Source organism: Electrona antarctica, assembly GCF_951216825.1.
Source record: "Electrona antarctica genome assembly, chromosome: 17".
NCBI classification, from domain to species: Eukaryota; Metazoa; Chordata; class Actinopteri; order Myctophiformes; family Myctophidae; genus Electrona; species Electrona antarctica.
This window is the reverse complement of record NC_136798.1, coordinates 47965879-47990850: the sequence shown is the minus strand read 5'-3', so window position 1 is coordinate 47990850 and position 24972 is coordinate 47965879. Positions and strand designations below refer to the sequence as shown.

Below are 24972 nucleotides of genomic sequence, written 5' to 3'. Positions count from 1 at the left end.
AAACGGATTTGAACCAGATGAGCTACAAATGCAAACTTGGTGTCTAGTTCATGTTATTTGACCATTACAAACACATTGGAATACTTATCATTACAATCGGGTGTGTCTGGAACCCTAACTTTCATATTTCCAAGATGTGCTATGTGGGCGTTTTCACATGGGCTATGTGAAAACGAGTTATAACTTTTGACACGTTTGGCAAATTTGGAGTCGATTTTTTTTTATCATTGGAATTGGAACATTGGAATGTTCATGATTCATTCATGATTAAATCTATCTAGAACACTCAGGTTTGTCATTATGGCGTACAGCTTCCTCGCTGTATGCACCTAAACCAGGTGCACAAGGAAACTAGAAACTTGTAGTTGTCTACATTCTCCACTACCTCGGCATTTATGTTGGAGGTACCCTATTGGTCGTGTCATATAGTCCACCACCATCTCCTTGGTCTCGTTAGCATTGAGCCAGAGGCGGTTGGCCTTGCTCCAGTGCACAACCTCCTTAACCATGTGTGCTCAACAGTGTTGTGACCTGAGATGGAAGGATGCAGCTGACCACTGCAATGTCATCTGAAAAGTTCTTGTAGTTGAAGCGGAAGTCAGATGTTTATAGGGTGAGCAGGAAGGGTGACAGAACTGTGCCCTAGTGATATTCACCAGCACCTCCGAACAGACAACCCTGCAGTCTCACATACTGTGGTCTGCCCGAGAGATAGCCTGAGATCCATGCCACCAAACCATGGTCCACCCCCATCAACGCAAACTTCTGCAAGCAGTTAATTGTGATTGAAGAAGTTAAAAAAGCATGATTTTAACTGTGTTGCCCAGGGTGTCAATGTGTGTGAATACCTTGTTTAGCATGTAGATGATGATATCATCAAACCCAATGTCCACCTGGTGGTGGAAGTACTTAAAGTAAAAGTAGCAATACCACAATATAAAATACTGTTACAAGTAAAGGGCCTGGTATTCAAAAGTTGACTTATTTATATTTTCATACATTGGCATCTAAATATAGGCTACTTTTTTGGATATTTAAGAACAGGATACAACAACGAACACTCAAAATAAAAAAAAATTAAAATGATGTTTGTTATGAAAATGATGTTTGTTATGCATGTATGAACTGCATGTCCAACATTGCGAAAATAAAACTGAACTGAATATTTCTCATGTTATAACAGGCTTAAAAATACATCTGTCAGGAAAAGAGACAATAGGAGAACTTTACAAAAATAAATCCAACTATTAGGGGACCAACTATTGAACGCTGATGCCTGCCAGTCACAATGTGGGACAGGGTCTCAATTTGTGGGATGCCTGAATAGTCTTGGAAATGAGGGACAGTCCTAGCCTGGTAAACCACTTCCTCTTGAAAACATTTTATTTCTCAAGAGGGAGTGGTTAACCAGGCTAGGACAGTCCCATGCAAAGGTAGCCTACAGTAAGTCCCGCCTCCTCAGCGACGGGATTGGTTTTCCAACTCTAGTCTCTTGTTTTCCCGACATCACACGTCTATATATATTCACCATTGGACGACAGTGACTGGTACATACATGCAGCGGCTTCATCTAGATACTCTGTAAAACAGAAGGTGAATAAAATAATTCTCTCATTGTATTTGTATTACATTGTTATTATTACCATGTTTTGTAAAGTGCTCTAGATTAAGAGCATCTGCTAAATGCATAAATTGTAAATAACGACTTTTCTCCCACCACATCAGGGTTTTTAGCATAGGGTTTTAGAGGTTGACTTTCTAATACTACTAGTTAGATTTCCAAAGAAGAGTATCATCGTCGACATCATGTGACATCGTACAGTTAGCTTGTGTGTTTTTGTGTATGTTTACAATGTTTATATTGTCATTCTGTCAACTTACCACTTACAGTAAGGAAACAACACTGAAAGACGGAATGTCACAGAGGACTGACTGCAAGGGGAAGAACTGGGTGGTGATTGTAGCTGGCTCCTGGGGCTGGTTCAACTACAGGCACCAGGTAAATCAAGTGGAACTTGACATGTGCAACTAGATGCCACAGGATGATAAGATTGCATCTGGCATAAAAATACAAAACTGAACAAACTGAATAAAAACAATCACAACTTTAGTACCTTTCTAAACTGAATCAATATCATTGATATGTATGATCAGTAGGGATGGGTATCGTTACGAGTCCGGTACCGATTCCGGTTCTGCTTATCGATTCCGGTTCTTAACGGTTCCCTATTTTGGTTCCAAAATTGTATAAAATAACTTAAAGATGTCAAATGTTTATTTAACAAAAAAGCTCAATGTCAATTTAAGACATGTATAATGAATATTGTAACATCCTCTCCTTTATTGAGCCATTTTGTGGATAATATAGTGAATATAGTGATTATTTTAAATAATATATCTATTCTACATTTACCCATGGCAATAGTGTTGTAGGCTACTTCTCTTACTACTAACTACTGACAATAACAAATAAAAGCATATCTGAGAGACACACACACTCTGATATGTGAGAACGGGTTTGCCGACGTGCGAATCATTGAAAACAAAGGCGGCTTGCATGCTGTGGTTTGCTACTAACAGAAATTTGCATGCACATGGGCTGCCAAAGTAGGCTATCATTTGTTGTTTTTTTCACCACCTCTCTTCGAAGTTAGACTGGCAAGCTAGTCTAAACTGACTGGGCCTCTGGACCCTACGCCGTGATCACACACACACACACACACACACACACACACACACACACACACACACACACACACACACACACACACACACACACACACACACACACACACACACACACACACACACTTTCGCTCTCCTCCTCTCTCGTCTCATGTTGATTCAATGCTCGTGCTGCGCAGTGCGCACATGCAGTGAGGCAACTCAGGAAAGGCGCAAGACTTCTGTCCCCTCTCTTAAAAGTTTCCTCCCATAAACTTCACTTGAAATTTACGTTTAAGAAACTTTAATAATTATGTTGCTTCAATGCTTCTCTGCTTCAGTGCCAGGCACAGCACGTCTCTCTGTCTCTAAAGACTCCTCTACAACTAACTCCATGCAGAGAGAGATAGCTCCACCTCTGCAAGCCACAAGCCCACACATGGGATCCACATGGGCTAAGACTGGCCCATGTGGATCCCACAGGCAAACCCACTTAGGCTTGAAGTTGGTTCTGACTGGGCACTGGTTCCTTTGAAAAGATGAAACATGTTAGAAAATATATCTTTGACAATGTCAATGACAAAAATACAGTGAAAATAATAGATAAGATAAAAATTGAAATAAAGACAATGCACAAGGTTACTCTTAAGGAAGGTAATAGCAGAATTCTCAAAGTGCATGAGAAAAAGGCACACACATATTCAGCAAATGTAGATCTTTTTATACAGTATACTAAATAATTAAATAACTTTAAATGCAAAGAAATATACCAATTATGCTCCACAGGGACAAAATATGGTAAAACAAAAAAAACTTGCTGACTGCTGAATGCAAACCTATTTCATAACAAATCACAGGTAGAAATGTGAGAGGTATATGAAAATCGTTTTTAGGCCTGAGGAAATATGAGATTCCGTTTGATGTTTCAGATGAATCTCGGCTCTGTGCATGTGGGTGTGTCTCTTGAGCCTTTAAGGGCCGATTCATACTCCTATTTTACCGCTGTAGCACCAAAGAGCCGACTTTACGGTACCTGCCCCCCCCCCGAACCTCAAATGACGTCACATTGTAGGCTCTACAGAGCCGAACCGACTTTTATTCGGCTCTAAAATAGTATGAGTATGAATCGCGCCTTAGTTGTCCTCCAAAATAATGACAAGAAGCCAACTGGAAAAATGTGTTGGAAAAAATGAAGGCCATTATACTATAATGCTACCCATAGTTCACCCTGCAGCAACAGAACACATTGCAGATACCAAGTTACAGCAATGACACTACTTGGTTATAGCAAATGCTCCACAACAACACAGTGAACTCCAGTGAACGTTGTTCGTATGTCCGTATATATTTTCGAGTGGTATAAACCACTCCTACAACTGGCTTTGTTAGTTTACGTGTCTGTCTGTCTGTCTGTCTGTCTGTCTGTCTGTTCGTAAAAAATGAGCATGGTTGCTATGGTCACCCAGTTCACACGGGTGTGATTTCATTACGTCAGACATTACGTCAGACCACAGCTGATCAGTCTATATAAGACCTTACACCACTCAGTTCACACAGGTGTGATTTTTTTTTAATATTCACAATTTTAAATATATAGTGTCAGGGTGACATGAAATATGTTGCAGGAGATTTGTGGTATTGTATGCGATATCGGTACCACATTTGTCATGGTATGTGTGAGTCAAATCAACTGTATGACCACAGTGGAAAAGAACATGGCATGACATGATTGTTAAAGAGGGCAGAACTGGACAAGTAAATAGTTATATTTTTTGTCAGTTGAGAGAAAGTGTTTCAAAGTGTCAAATTACAATAACAACTAAATCATACCTCCTCCTCAGCTCTGATCAAGGTTGGGCACCCTAATCAAACTACTATTGACACTGCATTCCTTTAAATCCTGACATGGCCTTCATGAATCACTCATCATGTACTTAATTATCTGTTTGGAATCTCAGTTTTCTCATCAACATAGAGTACAGTACCACACCTTAATGGACTGACACCAACTATTTAAGCTACGTTGACAAACACAAAACTAGTTTAGCTTGTAGAACTTCCTGTCTCCTCATTTCATAACAAATCACAGGTAGAAAATGTGAGAGGTATATGAAAATCGTTTTTAGGCCTGAGGAAATATGAGATTCCGTTTGATGTTTCAGATGAATCTCGGCTCTGTGCATGTGGGTGTGTCTCTTGAGCCTTTAAGGGCCGATTCATACTCCTATTTTACCACTGTAGCACCAAAGAGCCGACTTTAGGACGGTACCTGTGCTACGTGTGCACATAATTACAGTAGGCACAGACAAATATGAAAGTAAATGGCACATCTAAAGTGCCATTTACAGTTACCGAAATCTAAAATAGGCACATAAGTTGATTATAATGAATGACTTGACTCCCTCCCATGCAGGCCGAAACTTGCCATGCCTATCAGATCGTTCATAAGAATGGCATTCCTGATGAGCAGATCGTGGTCATGATGTACGACGACATTGCGTACAATGAAAGGTGAGTTCAGTTTTCCTTTGTACTTCACAAATCCTCAGGGACGTGTGTGTGTGTGTGTGTGTGTGTGTGTGTGTGTGTGTGTGTGTGTGTGTGTGTGTGTGTGTGTGTGTGCAGTGACGGATCAACCCCTCTCAAGGCCCTGGCGCTTCACCAAATCAAAAGGCCCTACAGATTCAGCCAATTAATTAATTAATTAATTAATTAACATGCATGCGTTTAGCGTGCCACTGCCTGTGCTGCCTGCTGACACACAAGACACAGCCATGCACTGGGCACAGCCTTTCCAACTTCAGTCTCTGCTAAACTATTATGTAAGGACTAGGATATTACTTTATGGTTATTAATACAGTCATTAACAAGAAACATGCATGGCATGAATGATGACATGTGGAAAAAACTATGCTGTTTCATGTATTTTCTTTTACAGAACCGGACGGTTGAGAAAGAGTTTGAAAAGCTCCACTTCTTTTGTTAATACCGTTTTTCAGATTTACTAAACAAGTCACCATATCTGTTCTGGCAAGACTGGCATGGAACCGGTCCACTCAACTATCTGCAATTTTCCCGAAAAATTATTAGCCTATATCTACAAGCTCCATTAGCAGGCAGCAGCATATTTTGTCTAAATTGTCTTTGTGGCCAACAATGTAGCTACATTTGCAAACAGTGCTGTTCACCATGTTGTTACATGGTCCACATAACATTTGTGCACCAACAGACAATGCCAATATGCTATATTAATATTAGAACATTTTAAAGACAGATTCATTATTGACGGCAATGCAACCAAGTTGTGGGTGTCACTGAAAACTTTCATAATGGCAATTAAATTAATTTACTCACGAGTGCTGAAATCGTGAAATGGAGGATGTAAGAACACACTTTTGTTGCATTAGAGCAGGGTAAATATGAAGACCCAAGATCTTTATATTCCTTTTGGCTTATAGGCTGTATGTTATTGTCGCAACAACAACACGTTGGTCTGAGAGAGGGGGCCTTCCTGAGCGAGGGGGCTTCTGACGGCGTCGCTTACTCGCTTCCCCTCTGTCAGTGACGGAGGAGGAAGCGACGCGCAGCCGTGGCTGTTTTTAGCCCAATGAGTGTATTTTTTGCAAAACTAATGCTTAGAATGGATTCAGAATCATGAAAAACCCCTAGTTTGACATGTTACATGCTACTTAAAGCAAAAGAAAAGTTTGACATTTTTGCCTGCCATAGGATGTTAATGGTAGGGTCACAAGAAACCCCTATAAAAAATAATTGCCCAATACTAACAGCCGGTCAGCAAGTGGATTCATTAATATATATATAATATAGACAATATTTTAGGCCAATAAAATAGACTATATACCACATTTCCCACCCGTTCCACCTCGACTGCCGGACTACCTGCAGTCTCCGAGGCTACCTGATTGGTGAATAATCCACCTTTTCGCAATGTCATTGTCTTCATGCTTTAATTGTCACCTGACTTTCACTTCCCCAGACAAACTTTTGTGTCTTTTTTTTTCAGAAACCCCACACCAGGAATCATAATCAACAGGCCAAATGGTCCAGATGTGTACAAGGGAGTTCCCAAAGACTACACTGGGGATGTGAGTAATTCAGTGCAAATAGTGTGCATGCACATACTGTAGTACAGTACAAATCATAGCTATTGATTGACCGACCATAAAATGGCATGAGAATAGGCACTACATTAAACAAGATTTTCCATTTGATAGGTTTGATGTCAGTAGGTCTATTTTAAAACTCCACTCCCTTGCTTTGTTTCTCTCTCTTGTTTGTGTTAATGGTGCCCTGAAAGGCTGTGACTCCTGAAAACTTCCTGGCAGTGCTGAAAGGTGACTCTCAAGGTGGCTCTCGCAAAGTCCTGAATAGGTGAGTGAGGAGGAAAACGAAGGCAACTGAAAAGCTCAAGGACTTTTAATCATCCAACATTCAGTTTCTATTTACCCCCGACTGAGTATAGCTGCAGATCACCGATAGGCTCTTTGAATATTTTTTTCACAAAGCCTGTATCTGCCTAAGCTTAATAATAATAATACAAATTTAAAAAAAGTGTTTCATTTGAAAACGGAGCTTACTTCCTTTGGAAAAGGGGTTGATTATCTGAACGAATTCCTATTTCAGTGAATGGTTGAATGCAACGTATGTGTAGAATATCACCTTGCTGGTTTATCAGGTCGTTCACGGTTTCCATTTCTTTATTCTCATGGCAGCGGCCCCAACGATCATGTGTTTGTTTATTTTGCTGATCATGGCGCAGTTGGAATCCTAGTCTTCCCTCATGCTCACGTAAGTCACAGTGTTTTCATATTTTTGTCTTCCAAAGTTTGCAGGATTTGTCCATTTCCAACAAAATGCCTTAAATCATAACACAGCGTACGATTTCCGTGAAAGTATGTACACACATTCTCTCTAGGCCGAAGAAGAAATCCCACAACTGCCGGTTATAGCGCCACCATGAGGCCGATTTTGGCAAAACACATTTATGTACATTACTCGCAAACATTTTATCCATACATCACGCAAATCGGTATAAACTATCTCCATAGTCATGTGATCAACACACATCTGTCCACTTTCCCATATTCCATCCTGATTGGCTAAGATTGCCTTCCAAAGTTTGCAGAATTGGTCCATTTTGAACAAAACGCCTCAAATCTTGAACACAGCGTGTAATTTCGGTGACATTATGCACACACATTCCCACTAGGCAGAGGAAGAAATACAACTTAAATTTTACACCTATAACTGCACCGATCTGTGTACAACTTTGTATGCACACTACACAATATGAATACTCTGTTAAGTGTTATATATTTATTTGTATTGTCCTGGCTGTTATACAACCACCAGATGACAGATTATTGAAAAATAACAAAAACAAAACAAAACACATTTATTGCGAACGAAGTGATTGCGAACGAAGTGAGCACTAACTATAGAAGATGGCCAAAACTGTCTGTGTGTGTGTCTGTGTCACGCTGTAACACCACCCGTCCGCCACCAGAGGGCAAAAGATTGGGAGCAAACCAATACGAAATTGGAAGGATACAGGTCTCTGCATGTGTGTTTGTGTGTGTGTGTGTGTGTGTGTGTGTGTGTGTGTCAGACTGCCACAACAGCTTTGTTCGCTTCCCGCATTTACGCATCTTACTTGTAATACTCCTACACATTTTGTCCAAACATCACAAACGCTATTATCCTGGTGACCTGTGCCCCGAGGGACACTTTTTCTAGTTTACGTCCTGATTTGGTCAGTGTTATTGTTCCCTGACCTTTCCACACAGAAAGAATCACCCAATTCTTACCCAGAAATCTAAACCAGACTGTAAATAAATACTGTTGTTTTCAAGTTAGTTTGCACTTTTAAAAACTTGTGGAAAGATTTGAGGAAGTGTTAAGTAATTGAGTCACATGTTCAATCCGCATGTCATAAAGCAAGATACCGAACCACACAGTACCTGCTCCAGAGCTGTCCATGTGATATTGTGATTCACATGGCAGCACTTGTCGTAGCACTTGCCTCGACGTCCTTGCAGGCATATAGTCATATACAAAGGCAAAATTATGTAATTTAGATAGCTTATTATGTATACATTATAGCATTCTATAGTGCAGTGTTTCCCAACCTGTGTGCCGCGGCACTTTACTGTGCCGTCTGAAATGCCCAAGTGTGTGCCGTCAAAGAAATCCAACAAATATAACCCCTCCTCCGACAACAATAGCTGGGCTGGACTCTGTTGGAGCTGCCGTCCATTGACGCCTCGTCCATCACGTCACGGACACAGACAATCGCCTGTCCATTCAGTGAAGGGATCCATGGCCATATAAATGCAAATTTATGGCTTTGTATGGGGCCATCACCCACCTGTACCCGCTTTGGATTAAGAGTGTCTAAATGCCTAAATTGTAAATTGTGATTGAGTGACGTGACTGAATTCTACAAAGGCTTTTCGCTCTTTCTCCCCAGCTCCATGTTAAAGACTTCAAGGACACCATAAAGTACATGCATGAAAACAAGAAGTACAAAGAGGTGAGAAAGCCTATTTGGTGCATGTAATTTATGTGGTAGCCACATTTTTTGAATATTTCTTAAAATAAATGTGAACATTGTGAGCTTGTAGAGCTTGTTCGACATAATTTAATTTATGAATAGAGCTTAAGTGGTTAAATGTTAGACCTACTAGACCTGTGCCCGTCAACCACCGACCTACTTGGGAACGATGCAAGTTGGGAACCTAGTATGCAATTCCTGACTGTGAAATGTGGACTGGTTAAGTAATCAAATAGCAGGTGTGGGGTTGCCAACTTGCCATGTCAATCAATTGGCTGAGGCAGATTTTCCTCCTCACCCACCCCTTTCCTCCTGCACACACATGCACAGATGGTGATCTACATTGAAGCATGTGATTCCGGATCAATGATGACCGACCTGCCTGGTGACATTGACAGTGAGTTGCACTTCTCCTACTCAGAATCACAATCACATCCCAGAACAAAACAAAACATAGTGATGATGAAGTCAATAAAACAATCTGCAGTCATGTAACAATGCTAGGGCTGCAGTATTCACATTTCAATCTTGATCATGATTTTGGCTTCCCACAATGAAATTAACATGATCTGCCAATATTCACATTTAACATGTGTGCTCCACCCAAAGAACACACAAATGCAGGGATTAATTTACTAATTGATAACCCTCAAATCTTACACTAGAATGTGGGAGGTTCCTGCACACATTCAGTGATTTAAATTATGATCCACATATCCACATAATATGATCCACATTTAGACATGTACCAGTAAGACGCCTGAGGGTGGTGTTAAGGAAATCTGTTTGGAGAGCACTTATAACAGTTAAACAAAATAATGAGACAGACACAATTCAGAGTTTAAGAGTATTAGAATCTTGTATTCGAATACGGAGTCAGGTTCAGCATTGCAATGGAACGCCATACTGACTCAACACAACTCAGTCAGACTTCAGCTTATATACATGTCCTACCCCCCCCCCCAGGGAGTAGGTGGGTCTTAACACTTTGATTGCTACAAGATCTCGGCAGGCCTATTTGGATGTTGCTACCGCTTAACATTGCACAAAGGCCTTGTTTGGGGGCCCACAGCAAAATGTTCTCTTATAGCGAGAATCACACGCATACATCAAAAGAAAGCTGAACTTGTCCACTTCAATTTAAAAAATACATTTTGATTTTACCATGTTCCATTCTGGAGATATTGACCTTTTTGCAACACCTGCATTTGCCTGGAAGTGGTTATCTTGAACAGCGAGCAGAGTTATGGATGGTTTAAAGTCAGAGACATTGACAGGCAGATATAAAATTGAACCCAATAAATATCCTATACATCCTATACACCGAATGAAAGCCCTGAATGTGTACTTTTACGAGGAAAAGAGTAAACATTGATCCCATGTACAGTTAGACAGTAATTGGTTATTGAATGCAGCTTGTGCCCACCAGATAACTTCAGAGAAGACATGGACGTGAACTCCTCAATATTCACAAAATAAGGCCTATAGCGACATATAAATACTATATACCGTATGAAACAGAAGACTCTCTGCTTTCATAAGTAAAAAATCACACCCGTGTGAACTGAGTGGTGTAAGGTATTATATAGCCTGATCAGCTCTGATCTGACGTAAATCACACCCGGATGTGATTTCACAACTGGATTTTTTTGTGCAGAAAAAATGAGCATGGTTGCTACGGTCATCCAGTTCACCCGGGTGTGATTTAATTACGTCAGAAATTTTTTTGAACATAGCAACCATGCTCATTTTTTCTGCACACAAAAGCCAGTTGTACGAGTGGTTTACACCACTCAAAAACTTCTACTGTAGTAATAATAAAAATCACACCCATGTGAAGTGAGTGGTGCAACTCTGTCCCATATTCTGTTCTCTGCTTATTCAATACAGCTCGCTATATACGGACTGAGGCAGAAAGTCATGTAAACCTTTTATTTACAGTTTGGTCTGTAAACTTCTACTGTAATAATAAAAATCACACCCCTGTGAAGTGAGCGGTGCAACTGTTCTCTACAGTTGCGCGGTGCAACTGTAGAGAACAGTTGCACCGCTCACTTCACAGGGGTGTGATTTTTATTAAGATTCAGAAGCCTAGTGGCTTATTCAGATGGATAGGGAAGGATCAGAACAGGTTCTGACATATGAGACAAAAAAGGTGACTCCTGCACATCCAAAAAAAGTTATGACATATATCCATATATGGAGATCTAAGGGTTTTGCTGGCCATAATGATGACATCAGGGATCTCCATATATGGGCTTAACTATGACAGCAGGTCGCATTTACTAGTCAGGTTCCTTATGTAATTTTGTAGGCTGAAAACGAAGATTTTTAAAACTATATATTTTTGGAAACCTTATAGCCTAACGAATCAGAAAATGTTTGTTGCCATTTTTTTCGATGATACTTTTTTTTTCATGATATATCATGTAAAAATACCCACCTTGGGTAACACCCTTTTTTAGATTTCTTCATTTGCCCTGCTATAAAAGGTTGGCCACCAGAAATAATATCTATGGACCAGTAGGAACAAACCAGTCAACTTGCTGCTGGAAATCCAATATGGCCGCCTCAATATTGGCCCCTATCAGAAAGTACAGTAGCTTTGGCAATAACTTTTGAACCAAATGGAATAGAAATGTAAACTTGGTGTCTATTTCATAATTTATGAGCATGGGAAACTCAATGGAATACTTACCTTTATGATTGGGTGTGTCTGGGCCCCTAATTTGCATATTTCCAAGATGGATGCCACACAAAAGAGTTTTACTGTGACTTTTACAGTGTTAGTTGACCGTTATGGCAAAAAGTCTGCTTTTTAAGCAATTTGAGCACATTTGGTCAGTTTGAGCTTTCATTTCTATATTGACAATATGGCTGCAGTCATAATGCATGGTATTGTCTTCTTCCCTCTGATTCTATCTAGAGTTGTGGGGATGATTGCAAAGAAAAATCTGAAAACGCCCACAATGTAACTATAAAATAGCTCAAGGCTGTATTGCTGATTACTTAGCTTAGGACCCCCGCAGTGGTGTCCGGTTAGAACTTAAACCAGGATGCTTTGACTTCTGCCTTCTCCCTGAAGCCGACCCTCTATATATTCTCCGACCAGGCTTGTCACGATGACTAAGCCAGTTAGATCTATCCATATATGGTTCTATCCATATATGGTTCTACCATATCTATCGATATCAGCACTAGGTCGGCTCGGGCCCAAATATAGGGATTGTCATACTAAACATGTCATATATCATATAGCCCAACGTCCTAGTCAGAGTCTTCGTTACAGTAACTTTAAGATGGCCCACACACACACACACACACACACACACACAGTGTTATGCTTGTAACAGAACAAAAGATAGACTACTTAGTGACAAACTGAGTGAAGCGGTGTTGAGGTTGCCTACAAAAGGTTCATGTTTACCTCTATGGTGCTGTCTTGCCTGCTTCTAAAGCCAATTATACTATGGTATATGATGCTATTCACGGTCACTGTTGTCATGTATTGCACTGATCCTGCTGCATCGTGTCTCCAGTTCATTGGCAATGGCATCCTAAGTAGCATGAAATTACCTTCTTTGCACAGGAACAGTTTTTCTGTCAGCCTTTGATACAGCTGCAGGATATTGCATTGTTCATTGACATAGGTCAGGTTGGCTCGGTATGCAAGGGGGACTGCATTGCCATCACTGAGAGACGATCCATACTCTGTGAAAGAAGGATTATCTGGCATGGCGATGTGTGCACGTTTATCCATTATGGCATCTCAGGTGCAGGTCAAAGGCATTCTCTGTTGTGTCCCTCCCACCTTACTCCGGGCAATAGAGACCATGTACACAGCAACAAGGGCCAAGGTTTTGACCCCAGATGGCAACAGCGAGGAGTTTGACATCTTGGCTGGGGTACTTCCTCTTAGTCATAGTCCTGGACTACGCGCTAAGGAAGGCTATCAGTGGACGAGAGCACGAGAGAGACACCCCACTGTCAGACAGACCTGACTACGCAGACGACATCAACCTGCTCTCCGACCACGTGGAACAAGCTCAGGAACTCCTGACAAGAGTGTGCGCCATGGTTGGCCTTCGGCTGAATGCCAAGAAAACTGAAGTTATCAACTATAACATCCCTTTGCAACATCCACTTCTGACAACAACAGAAGGCACTGCTTTGAAGGAAGTCAAGGACTTCAAGTACCTGCACGCATGGGTCAATTCAACAGAGCAAGATCTTAAAGTGAGGAAGGCACTTGCATGGAGGGCAAGAGAGACCTAGAGAGGTAGCAGCTTTCAGAGGGTTGATCTATTATTGAGGAACGTGTACACTATAAGCTTACCCAAGGTCAAAATCCTCTGGGTGGTCAGCTTTGGATGTATATACAGCAATTGTGAGGTTTTGTGCCTGATTGGTGAAAACTATTCTGATTCCCTCTCAGATGACGTCATCAAACTCCTCAGGTGCAGGGAGATCCAGACACATGCTGGCCTTGAACTACTGTATGCCTTCTTGCCAGTGAATGCTGGTGTCGTTACCACTTAGATAAAGGGCAGGGCAACGACACTGTGCAAGCCCCAGTGCTGATACCATTTGATGGACAGGAAGGTATGCATATTGCTCTGGAAGGCATCTGAGGTGGGTTGCTGCATAGTAAAGGCACATGATGATGATGTCTGTATCATTGGCATGGATGTCAACTCTGTCAACATTGCCATTCTGGACACTGTAGGGTGTGGAGTATTCTTGTATCAGCCTCCTGTTGTGTGGATTCTATGTCATCTCAAGCATGTGACATGTCAAACTAGGGGGTTTTCATGATTCTGAATCCATTCCAAGCATTAGTTTTGCACAAAATACACTCCTTGGGCTAAAAACGGCCATAGACATCATGACAAATGTGAAGAGGTCAGCACATTTTGGGAACATTTGGGCAAGTGGCTATGGCTGCTTTTAGCCCAAGGAGTGTATTTTGTGCAAAACTAATGCTTGGAATGGATTCAGAATCATGAAAAACCCCTAATGGATTCAGAATCATGAAAAACCCCTAGTTTGACATTCACATGCTACTTAAAGCAAAAGGGAAATTTGACATTTTTGCCAGCCATAGGATGTTAATGGTAGGGTCACACAAGAAACCCCTATAAAAAAAGATTGCCCAATACTAACAGCCGGTCAGCAAGTGGATTCATGTATGTATGTATGTATGTATGTATGTATGTATGTATGTATGTATGTATGTATGTATGTATGTATGTATGTATGTATGTATGTAGACAATATTTTAGGCCAATAAAAAAGACTATATACCAAATTTCCCGCTTTAAACAAAAGAAGCCTGTCGGCTGCCGGACTACAATACCATACATTATTTATGACTGCAGCCATATTGTCAATATAGAAATGAAAGTTCAAACTGACCATATGTGCTCACATTGCTTAAAAAGCAATCTTTTTGCCATAACAGTCGGATGTCACTGTAAAAGTCACAGTAAAACTCATTTTTAGGTGGCGTCCATTTTGGAAATATGCTAATTAGGGGTACAGGCACACCCAATCATAAAGATAAGTATTCCAATGAGTTTCCCATGCTCATAAATTATGAAATAGTTACCAAGTTTGCATTTCTATCCCATCTGGTTCAAAAGTTATCACCAAAGGTACTTTCTGATAGGGGCCAATATTGAGGCGGCCATATTGGATTTCCAGCAGCAAGATGACCGATTGACCGGGTTGTCCATATAGGTTGTGTTCCTACTGGTTCATGGATATTATTTCTGGTGGCCAACCTTTTATAGCAGGGCAAATGAAGAAATCTAAAAAAGGGGGTTCCCAAATGTGGGAAATTAGCATTTGTACGTGATATATCATGTAAAAATGTGAAATACCCACCCATACATGCCTCATATAGAATGTAATCAGCTCCATTGGATTACTTGCCCCCAAAAATGTAGATTTAACCACTGCAATCTTGATATTAGGTCATCTAGGAGGCGAGATATTGAGAAATTCGTTTTTGAAAGTAGCCATTTTTAAAGCTCCAAGATGGCTGCTTTACCGACCTCGAACCTTCTGATTCGTTAGGCTATAAGGTTTCCAAAAATATATAGTTTTAAAAATCTTCGTCTTCAGCCTACAAACTCATATGGCTGAACATAGGGAACTGGACTATGACATCAGGGTCTCCACATCTCCATCCCTGATGATGCCACATGATGAGACATGAGACCAACACACACTGGTGCCCGACACCCTGACGGGAAATGCACAATTGCATAGTTAACTGCGACCTTCGGTCGCAACAAGGCTACTAGCCCCCCTCTACCGGCTAATGCTTATGTATACTTCATCAATGATGTTGTTGTGCACCACAAGTAGCAGGTATACAATCTTGTGAGTTGTGACACATTATGAGCTTGTCATTGTAGATGAGCAGTACATGGGGACACTGACGGTGGGGTTGCAAAATGATTTTGTGTCATCAACAATATTTTTCACACCTGAATAGAATTCAACAGAATGAGTGAAATGCAATGCAAAATTGATTACAAATAAATTTTAATAATTATTGTTACAAAACCTCTATAGTCCTAGGATTAATACATTATGTGTGTGGACAAATGTGCACCAAACGTGCACGTTTATGCGCATAAAATTACTTCCGGGGTTAGGTTGGGTCAGCGAGTCAAGGGCAGCATTATTTTGGGGTCGCGGGCTGAAAGGTTTGGGAACCCATGCATTGGCAGGTAATGTAATGTAGTAACAAAGGATATTAAAGCATTGTTATTTTTATGTGACAGTAAAACATGTTTTTGTCACTATATATGATGACCATAATAAAATCATAATCTATAAACTATCCTTTTACAGTCTATGCCACCACTTCTGCCAATGCGTCTGAACCTGCTTATGCTTGCTACTATGATGCGGAGAGGCGGACTTACCTGGGAAGTGTGTACAGCAACTACTGGATGGGGTATTCAGATGTGGTGCGTCAACTTGTCCAGTGTATTACCCCCACCAATAGGCCTACAACAGATACTACTACATACTGACACTCATGAAACTCAATAAGGGCCTTTTGAAGCCTTAGATCATATTGTGTAGCTACACATCTGTTTTATTTTAATAATATTCTCATGGCACATTATTTGGACATATTGTAGGAAGGTGATGAGGTAAAGAAGTGTTGACATGCAATACATTACAGGCACACATTGTGATTGAATGGTTGATGCACCGACTGGTTGAGCAACCAGCATGTCCCACATATTTTAACCACGTAAAGCCTCTATACGTAGTAAACATCACCTGTACTCGGTCCACTCTTTTCAAATCCTTTCACCAAACATACATAGCCGATCTACAAGCTCATAACGTGGCGTGTTGCGACACAAGGTTTCCTCCAGAATAGGGATGTTTTTGATGGTTTTGTGTTTCACTATTTGCTCACAGTTTGACCTGACAAAGAATACCCTATTCCAGCAGTTTGAGTTTGTGAAGGAGCACACCAACGGCAGCCACGTCCAGCAGTATGGAGACAAGGTCAGGAAAGAAATTATTATTGTTGAAGAGAGACATTTATATAATGAAACTATGCATATTGTGGCGACTGATACACAACTCAGGAGCAGAGAGTCAGGTTTGCCCATTCACTAGGGCATTTATTGGATATAAATCGGGAAACAGAAATCAGATATCAGAAATCAGAAATTAACTTGTCTCTTTTTCTTTGCAGGGGAATGCAGTCAAAGGTAAGTTTCAACACATAGTTCATTTCCAGGTTAATAGGAGGATCTTCGTCGCTGGACTTCGTCGCTGGACGTCATAGGTAGGTTTGGAGTACTTTCCCCGGGGGATCGGGTAAGTATTCCTGCAAGGGATTCCACTGGTGAGTATACGGGATTGACACAGATAGTTTCAGGCCTATTGTAGCTCTTAATCTCAGTTCCTCTTCTCCCACAGGGGGGTATCAACAGGTCTAGCCAGACAGATGGATAACAGTCAATATTCGCCCTCAGAAGGGGGGGTTCAGAGGGTTAAGTATTTCTGCTCAGCCTGTACTTGAGTAGATGTACTCCTTCCGTATACGCTGTGTACTGGGGTCGTATTTCTACTCCTTTTCCATACTCCTGTACTCTGGTTGCTGCCCTTCCATTTCCATAGGCCGATAGTCACTTGTCTCTAGCCGGTTTCATGCACGCACCTTTCGGCCACGGAGCGCGTGCCCGGTATATTGCCTGCGAGTGAGATACAGAGAATACACTCGTCAGTCTAAGGATTTCATCATACATCATAGAATGGTATTTGAAATAGTGGTGTCTTAGCTTACCGCCCAATGCTGCTGCCCTCAGCCTCGCCTCGTCTCTGGAGAGTGGATCTGTTAGAGAGACAGAGAGCTCGCCCCTTTATACTGCTTTGCTCAGGTGCGCTAATGAATGCAGGTGCTCCTAGTTGTCTGAGTTGATGATGAGGGATGTACCTGCTGTCAATCACCCGACCTAAAGGGCGGCGGCTTATTGGCGCTCTCTGTCTCCCTCTCTCTCCAGAGCGGCGCTTGCATATTGGGAGATAACTAACCACTGAGACACCACATACCCCTCCACTTAGATTCTGCTTGGGGCCCGGGCTTTCCCCGGGTTCTTCATACCGTCTAGACAGTGCGTCAGCATGGGGGATGTTACGGCCTGGCCTATGTTCCACCTTGAACTTGTAGTTCTGTAGTTCTAGGAACCATCTTGTCACTCGGGCATTCGTATCCTTGTTGCTGGCCATCCATCTCAGGGGGGCATGGTCAGTGATGACCGTGAACTGGTGTCCCCATAAGTAGTATCGGAGGTGATGGATCGGCCATTTCACGGCCAGGCATTCTTTTTCCACTGTGGCATAGTTCTTCTCGTGGTCCAGGAGCTTCCTGCTGATGAAGGTGACGGGGTGCTCGTCTCCTTCCATCTCCTGGGCTAACACCGCGCCTAGGCCCGTGCCGGAGGCGTCGGTGTACAGAACAAATGGCCGCGCGAAGTCGGGTGCCCTCAACACCGGCTCCGCGCATAGCGCCGCCTTCAGGCGCTGGAATGCCTCTTCTGCCTCGGGGGTCCATTTCACATGGTTTGGCCGTTTCTGCCGTGTCAGTTCATACAGGGGGGCTGCGATCGTCGAGAAGCCCTTTATGAACTTCTGGTAGTACGCCATGAGTCCCAGAAACGATTTCACTTGCTTCTTGGTCATGGGCTGCGGCCAGTTGCGGATGCGCTCGACTTTCCTCGTCTGGTGTTTAATACAGCCTCTCCCTATGGTGTGCCCCAGGTAGTCGGTCTCCGTCAGGCCGAGTTGGCATTTCTTCGCGTTTGCCGTCAGTCCCGCCTCTATCTGTATGTCGTGGCGTATCATGTGAGTCCGATCCGGGAGGTCGGAGAAACGGTCTCGGTACCGGCTTCATATTTCTCTCACATCCTGGAGTTGATGGGGGGATAACTCGTCCCCGATGGGTACCTCCAGCGGGCTCTGAGGGGAGATAGTGGTTAGTAGCGCAGGTAACGGTATCTCCTCGGGCTGGTGCCACCTTTTCAACAGGTTGATGTGATATATATTCTCGCCTTTTCTTCGTCCCGGCCGTCGGACTTTGTAATTGACAGGACCCGTTTTTTTTATAATCTCGTAGGGGCCCTGCCATTTAGCTAGGAATTTGCATTCACTAGTTGGTATCAATATGAGTACTGGGTCACCAACCTTGAACTCCCGCGGGGTGGCGCCCTTGTTGTATACCCGGCACTGTTCCTGCTGTGCGCGCTCCATGTGCTCTCTCACCATGGGCCAGACTTTCTTCGCCCTTGCTTGCATATGCTCTATATGATCGATTACGCTTCGATGGGGCGAGGGTTGGCTCTCCCAGCTCTCCCGAGCCAAGTCCAATAGGCCGCGGGGGTTTCGGCCATACAACAGCTCGAACAGGGAGAACCCTGTGGACTACTTCACGGATAGAGAACATGACAAACAGTATCAATCTGTCCCAATCCTTCCCATCTAGGTCTGGTAGTTTTTCCAACATTTTTTTTAAGGTTTGATTGAATCGCTCTACCAGGCCGTCTGTCTGTGGATGGTATACTGAGGTTTTGATACGTTTGATTTTGAGCCATTTATATAATAGGGTGACTACTTGTGACATGAAACAAGTTCCCTGATCACTCAGGATCGAATCCGGTATCCCGACCCGGCTAAACAGCATGAATAATTTGTGTACTACTGCTTTGGCGGTGGCAGCACGCAGCGGGATGGCTTTGGGGTACCGGGTAGCGTAGTCAACAATCACCAATATGTATTTGTGCCCCCGTGTGGACTTGGGCAGTGGTCCCACTATATGCATTGCTATACGAGAGAATGGTATTACAATTATAGGAAGCGGAATTAGTGGGCTGCGCTGGGCCGGGCGCGGGGCTGTGAGTTGACATTCTGGACAGCTTCTACAGAATTCTTCAATGGCTCGTTTTGCGCCTGGCCAATAAAACCTCTCTAGAATTCGGTCATAGGTTTTTTGTACTCCTAGGTGGGCTCCCAATTGATGTGAGTGTGCCAGATATAATACTCTATTTATATGTGACTTCGGTACTAACAATTGCTCAATAATAGTTCCGCTTCTATCTTTACATCCCCTATATAATAGACCTTTGTGGACACAGAAGTAGGGTGGTAGTAGTTCACTCACCCCGTCGCAGAGTTTGCCGTCTATGGCCTTCACTTGCTCACGAGCGCCTTTCAGATTGGGGTCTTCCCATTGGAGGGTAGCGAACTCTCCACGTCCTGGGGTGGGGCTGTCGTTGGCCTCGGGGAACTCGGGCGAACGTCTCTTCGGTGTCCGGGGGGGGTCCTCCCCAGGTGGGATCTCCCCCTCGCCGGGCAGCGACGCGTCAGAACCGCTCGTCTCTGCACTAGCTGCGTTGCTGTCTGTTTCTGCCGGGGGTTCCACTTCGCCAAAGGTAGGGAAGGCGGCCCGTGGGGCGGCCGGCGGGCGTCGGATGTGCTGTCGGCGTCGTCTGCGCGGCGGGCCGCTTCTCATGCCAGGGTGCCAGTATCGATCGAAGAGGCTGCAGTCGTATCCGATGAGGAGAGGCACGGGGAGCCTGGGTATCACCCCTGCAGTTACCACGGCATCGCCCCGTGGGGTCTGGATCCTCAGTGTGGCGATTGGATAGTGATGCACATCTCCATGTACACAGGTCACTGGTATGGTTTCTCCCGAGAGGGACCCCGCCAGGTCCGCTCGTACCAGCGTCACAGCACTTCCTGAGTCTAGCATCGCCTGGGTGTCTCGTCCATTGATCCTCTCTGGGCAGGCCCAAGCGATGTGGTCCACTTTTCCACATACGTAGCAGTGGCGGGTCTGCTCACTGCGGGCGGGGCCACGGTCCCGGGGCTGAGTGGGGGGGCCGGGGCTCGGGGTCTTCCTCCTACTCCGTCCCGGCCGGTCATCACACGTCTTCTTCTCTGTGCGGGAAGGTTTCATTAACTCACATGCTACTTGCCAATTCTCTAGCAATTCACTTAATCTCTCTACTGTAGATGGGCATACTTGTGCAGCGTATTTACGGGCATCGGGCGGCAATTCTCTAATACATTTGTCAATGGTGGCTCTGTCAGGGGCGGAGAGCTCACCGTGGTTCCCCAGCCACCGGTTGGAGATCCGCGACAGCGCCGCCACTTGGGCTCGGGGGGGGGGGGGGGGGGGGGGGTAGTGCGGCGTCATACGCCCAATCATGGAATTTCTGTGCCCGGCCAGGCAGGCTGTCTCCCTGACTGGCTAGTATAGCATGTCTCAATGCTTGATAATCTTCTGCTTCATCAATAGGTAGGTCTCTACATACCAGTTGTGCTTCTCCGGATAAGAACGGTGTCAATATGTCGCCCCACTCTGCCTCTGGCCATCTCTCTCTGGTGGCCGTGCGCTCGAACAGGTCCAGGTAGGCGATGACATCATCCTCGGGGGAGAGCTTGGTGATTACGACCCCTGGTGGTCGTGGCTGGTCATTGTTCCTGGTGCCCTGTCTCGCTAGCTGTATCATGTGTGCTTGTAGTTCGGCCTGGTTGTGCAGGAGAACCGCGATCGCATTATTATGCTCCATAATGCGTGAGTTTCAGCGTGAATCAGTCGTGCCCGCTTTCTCCACCATATGTGGCGACTGATACACAACTCAGGAGCAGAGAGTCAGGTTTGCCCATTCACTAGGGCATTTATTGGATATAAATCGGGAAACAGAAATCAGATATCAGAAATCAGAAATTAACTTTGTCTCTTTTTCTTTGCAGGGGAATGCAGTCAAAGGTAAGTTTCAACACATAGTTCATTTCCAGGTTAATAGGAGGATCTTCGTCGCTGGACTTCGTCGCTGGACGTCACAGGTAGGTTTGGAGTACTTTCCCCGGGGGATCGGGTAAGTATTCCTGCAAGGGATTCCACAGGTGAGTATACGGGATTGACACAGATAGTTTCAGGCCTATTGTAGCTCTTAATCTCAGTTCCTCTTCTCCCACAGGGGGGTATCAACAGGTCTAGCCAGACAGATGGATAACAGTCAATATTCGCCCTCAGAAGGGGGGGTTCAGAGGGATAAGTATTTCTGCTCAGCCTGTACTTGAGTAGATGTACTCCTTCCGTATACGCTGTGTACTGGGGTCGTATTTCTACTCCTTTTCCATACTCCTGTACTCTGGTTACTGCCCTTTCCATTTCCATAGGCCGATAGTCACTTGTCTCTAGCCGGTTTCATGCACGCGCCTTTCGGCCATGGAGCGCGTGCCCGGTATATTGCCTGCGAGTGAGATACAGAGAATACACTCGTCAGTCTAAGGATTTCATCATATATCATAGAATGGTATTTGAAATAGTGGTGTCTTAGCTTACCGCCCAATGCTGCTGCCCTCAGCCTCGCCTCGTCTCTGGAGAGTGGATCTGTTAGAGAGACAGAGAGCTCGCCCCTTTATACTGCTTTGCTCAGGTGCGCTAATGAATGCAGGTGCTCCTAGTTGTCTGAGTTGATGATGAGGGATGTACCTGCTGTCAATCACCCGACCTAAAAGGCGGCGGCTTATTGGCGCTCTCTGTCTCCCTCTCTCTCCAGAGCGGCGCTTGCATATTGGGTGATAACTAACCACTGAGACACCACAATATACTGTACACTATAGAGCGCCGCAGTCCCGCCCCCTCGAGAGACCCGGAAAATAATTCCCCCTTCATTTTCCTCATATTCCCCTTATTTAAAGACGTTTAAGCTGCGGACAAAGCCAACTCGAGTTGTGACAAATCATGACAATAAACACAATGTTTTGGGCCTTTCAAATAATTTAAAAGATGAAAAAAGGCAGGATAGAACACTTTTTGTTTTGTTTGTTATGCTTGGTTGATTGATTGATTGAAATATTTGATTGACTGAAAACAGTTTGCAGAATTACAGTACATTTCAAGCACAACTCAATACAAAGACTGTTAACTGTGAGTGGACGACCCAATAAAGCATTACACGTGTTTACAAGAGGGTCGATCTTGTTCAATTCATCAAAACATTTAGAGACGTACAAATAGACACTTCTATATAGCCAAAGAACAGAACAGGAATTCATCATAAAGGAGGTAAAAAGGGAAAAGAAACATATACAGTGAGGGGGAAAAGGGGTGGGTGGCTATCTAAGTTAGATAAGTTGAGCCTTTGCATACATCTGTAAGGTTGTCAAGGCTAGGGAAAGTGCTCCGGCAAATGCTACAGGCTAAGATGGAATTTGCTAAGTAATTTAAAGGTGTTTCCTCCTACGCAAAGCCTGTAATTTCACCGGGGCCCTGGTGGACCCCAGTCAACTTAGTGTATATACAGTAGGGTGTAAGTGGTTCATGTGCTTGCTTTGTAGACTGTGTCCCATATGACACTGATGGAGTTCCAAGGTAACAGCTTCGCAGGTGCCCTGCCAGCTGAACCAATGACCTTGCACAAGGTGGGGAGTGATGACATCATCCCCAGCCGTGATGTTCCCCTGGGCATCCTCAAGAGGACGCTGATGGCCTCCGATGACATGAGTACTATGAGAGGGCTGCTTAAGGAGATCGACGCCCATCTTAAGGTAAATGGAGAATTAGTGTGTTGTTTTATTTAGCCCTGCGAGGTGTGTGTGTGTGTGTGTGTGTGTGTGTGTGTGTGTGTGTGTGTGTGTGTGTGTGTGTGTGTGTGTGTGTTAGAGCGTGCGTGCAAGTGTGCACGCGTACGGTTCGTCTTTATGTGTAAGAAACAACGAAAATCAACATGCGTGCTCGTAACTGTAGTACAAACAAGAACATTAAGTGTATACTAAAATTAATCTTGTTTAGGTGAGGGAGATGCTAAAAGAGACTATGCACAGAGTGGTGGAGAGGGTGACTGGCGATAAACTCAAGGCTCAGAAGATTCTCAATGACCGAATGGAGCTCTCCCAGCATGAGTGCTACAAATCTGCAGTCACCCACTACAAGCACAGCTGCTTCAACTGGAACAAAATGGAGGTACAGCAGCAACATTCTTTTAACCTTTACGAATCTACATTGAGACTAAAGTCTCTTTTACAAGTGTGAACTGGCCAAGAGAAGAGGCGAAATAAGTAACACAGCTCTGCCAGTAACAATAAATACAAGACAATAGCAGGACAGACATGCAACGTTCATAAATACAGTACCCACTACCGAAGAAGCTCAAAGGGAGAACAGGAACGTCTAATAACACAACCAAACACTTAGGATGCTAAGTCCTCTCAAATAATACCTCAGATGTATACACGACTTTAGGTCCTTTTTAATGAAATAAAACTCGATCACTAAAATCCATTTTTGGACAGCGGTTGTTGTTAGGCAACACCTTGCTCGTCCGTCCCGTAGCTGTTTATTTGGGCAAGGTACAATTCTCTTTGCCTGGCATTTAATTCAGCCCAATACAACAGGGGAAATCTAAGTTATCTTCCTTTAATTTGTACTTTTCTTTTGAACTGAAATTACTGTAATTGACTGTGGCATGTTGTATGGGACTTTATGAAGTGATGTTAATATAGGGCTATAATCTTGTGTTTCAGTATGAGCATGCACTGACGCACCACTATGCTCTGGTCAACCTTTGTGAGGGAGGATACTCCATTGACAGGTAGGCTACTGTGCGTGCATGAATGCATGTGTTTTCACCGCCTTCTGTTTAAGTTTAGTAAAAGCACAAAACATACTTTCTCTAGTCACTTTATTATAATCAGCAATTGAAAACATACATTCCCATTGTGTTCCTCTTTACCCTTTCATCTAAAGTGTGATTGTTTCTACTTTCTACTAATTCTTTACATTACATGTTCTCTCTCCCCAGCATTCAGAAGGCCATGGACTACGTAATGTCCAAGTAAAATGGACCTCAGAAAGTCTCAAACTGGATGGCTTGAGAAGATGCTAAAGAATCAAACTGATACGGTTTCCCCATCAGCACACTATAACACTTATTTCCTTAACTTGTGGTCTGTTTTCACTATTTTACTGAGCGAGTTTTAAAACCTGTTATGATGATTTTACTGGGAATGTTGCTGTCTATGGAAGAATATTTTACTGCTTTATTTGATTTTTCTAAGATATTTTGTCGCTGTCAGGTGGAAACTTCATATATCCAAAACCGTTACATTTTGAACATATATCCAATACCGTTGAAAATAGACAAGAAAATAGACGTTTAGATCTCCGCTACTTTTGAGTGACACGC

The 24972-nt window shown here is 43.4% G+C and overlaps 1 protein-coding gene across 1 annotated transcript; it reads left to right on the top strand.

The window, feature by feature from the left end:
* Positions 1-1512: 1512 nt before the first annotated feature.
* Positions 1513-24972, top strand: LOC306940948 (legumain-like). The gene is made up of 14 exons (XM_079526230.1): positions 1513-1593; positions 1891-1999; positions 5078-5175; positions 6689-6770; positions 6983-7056; positions 7398-7473; positions 9155-9217; positions 9569-9635; positions 16103-16221; positions 16688-16777; positions 23126-23335; positions 23580-23750; positions 24311-24378; positions 24589-24972. The coding sequence occupies exons 2-14, from the start codon at positions 1916-1918 to the stop codon at positions 24623-24625; spliced, it is 1239 nt and encodes a 412-aa protein (XP_079382356.1). The 5' UTR covers positions 1513-1593; positions 1891-1915; the 3' UTR covers positions 24626-24972.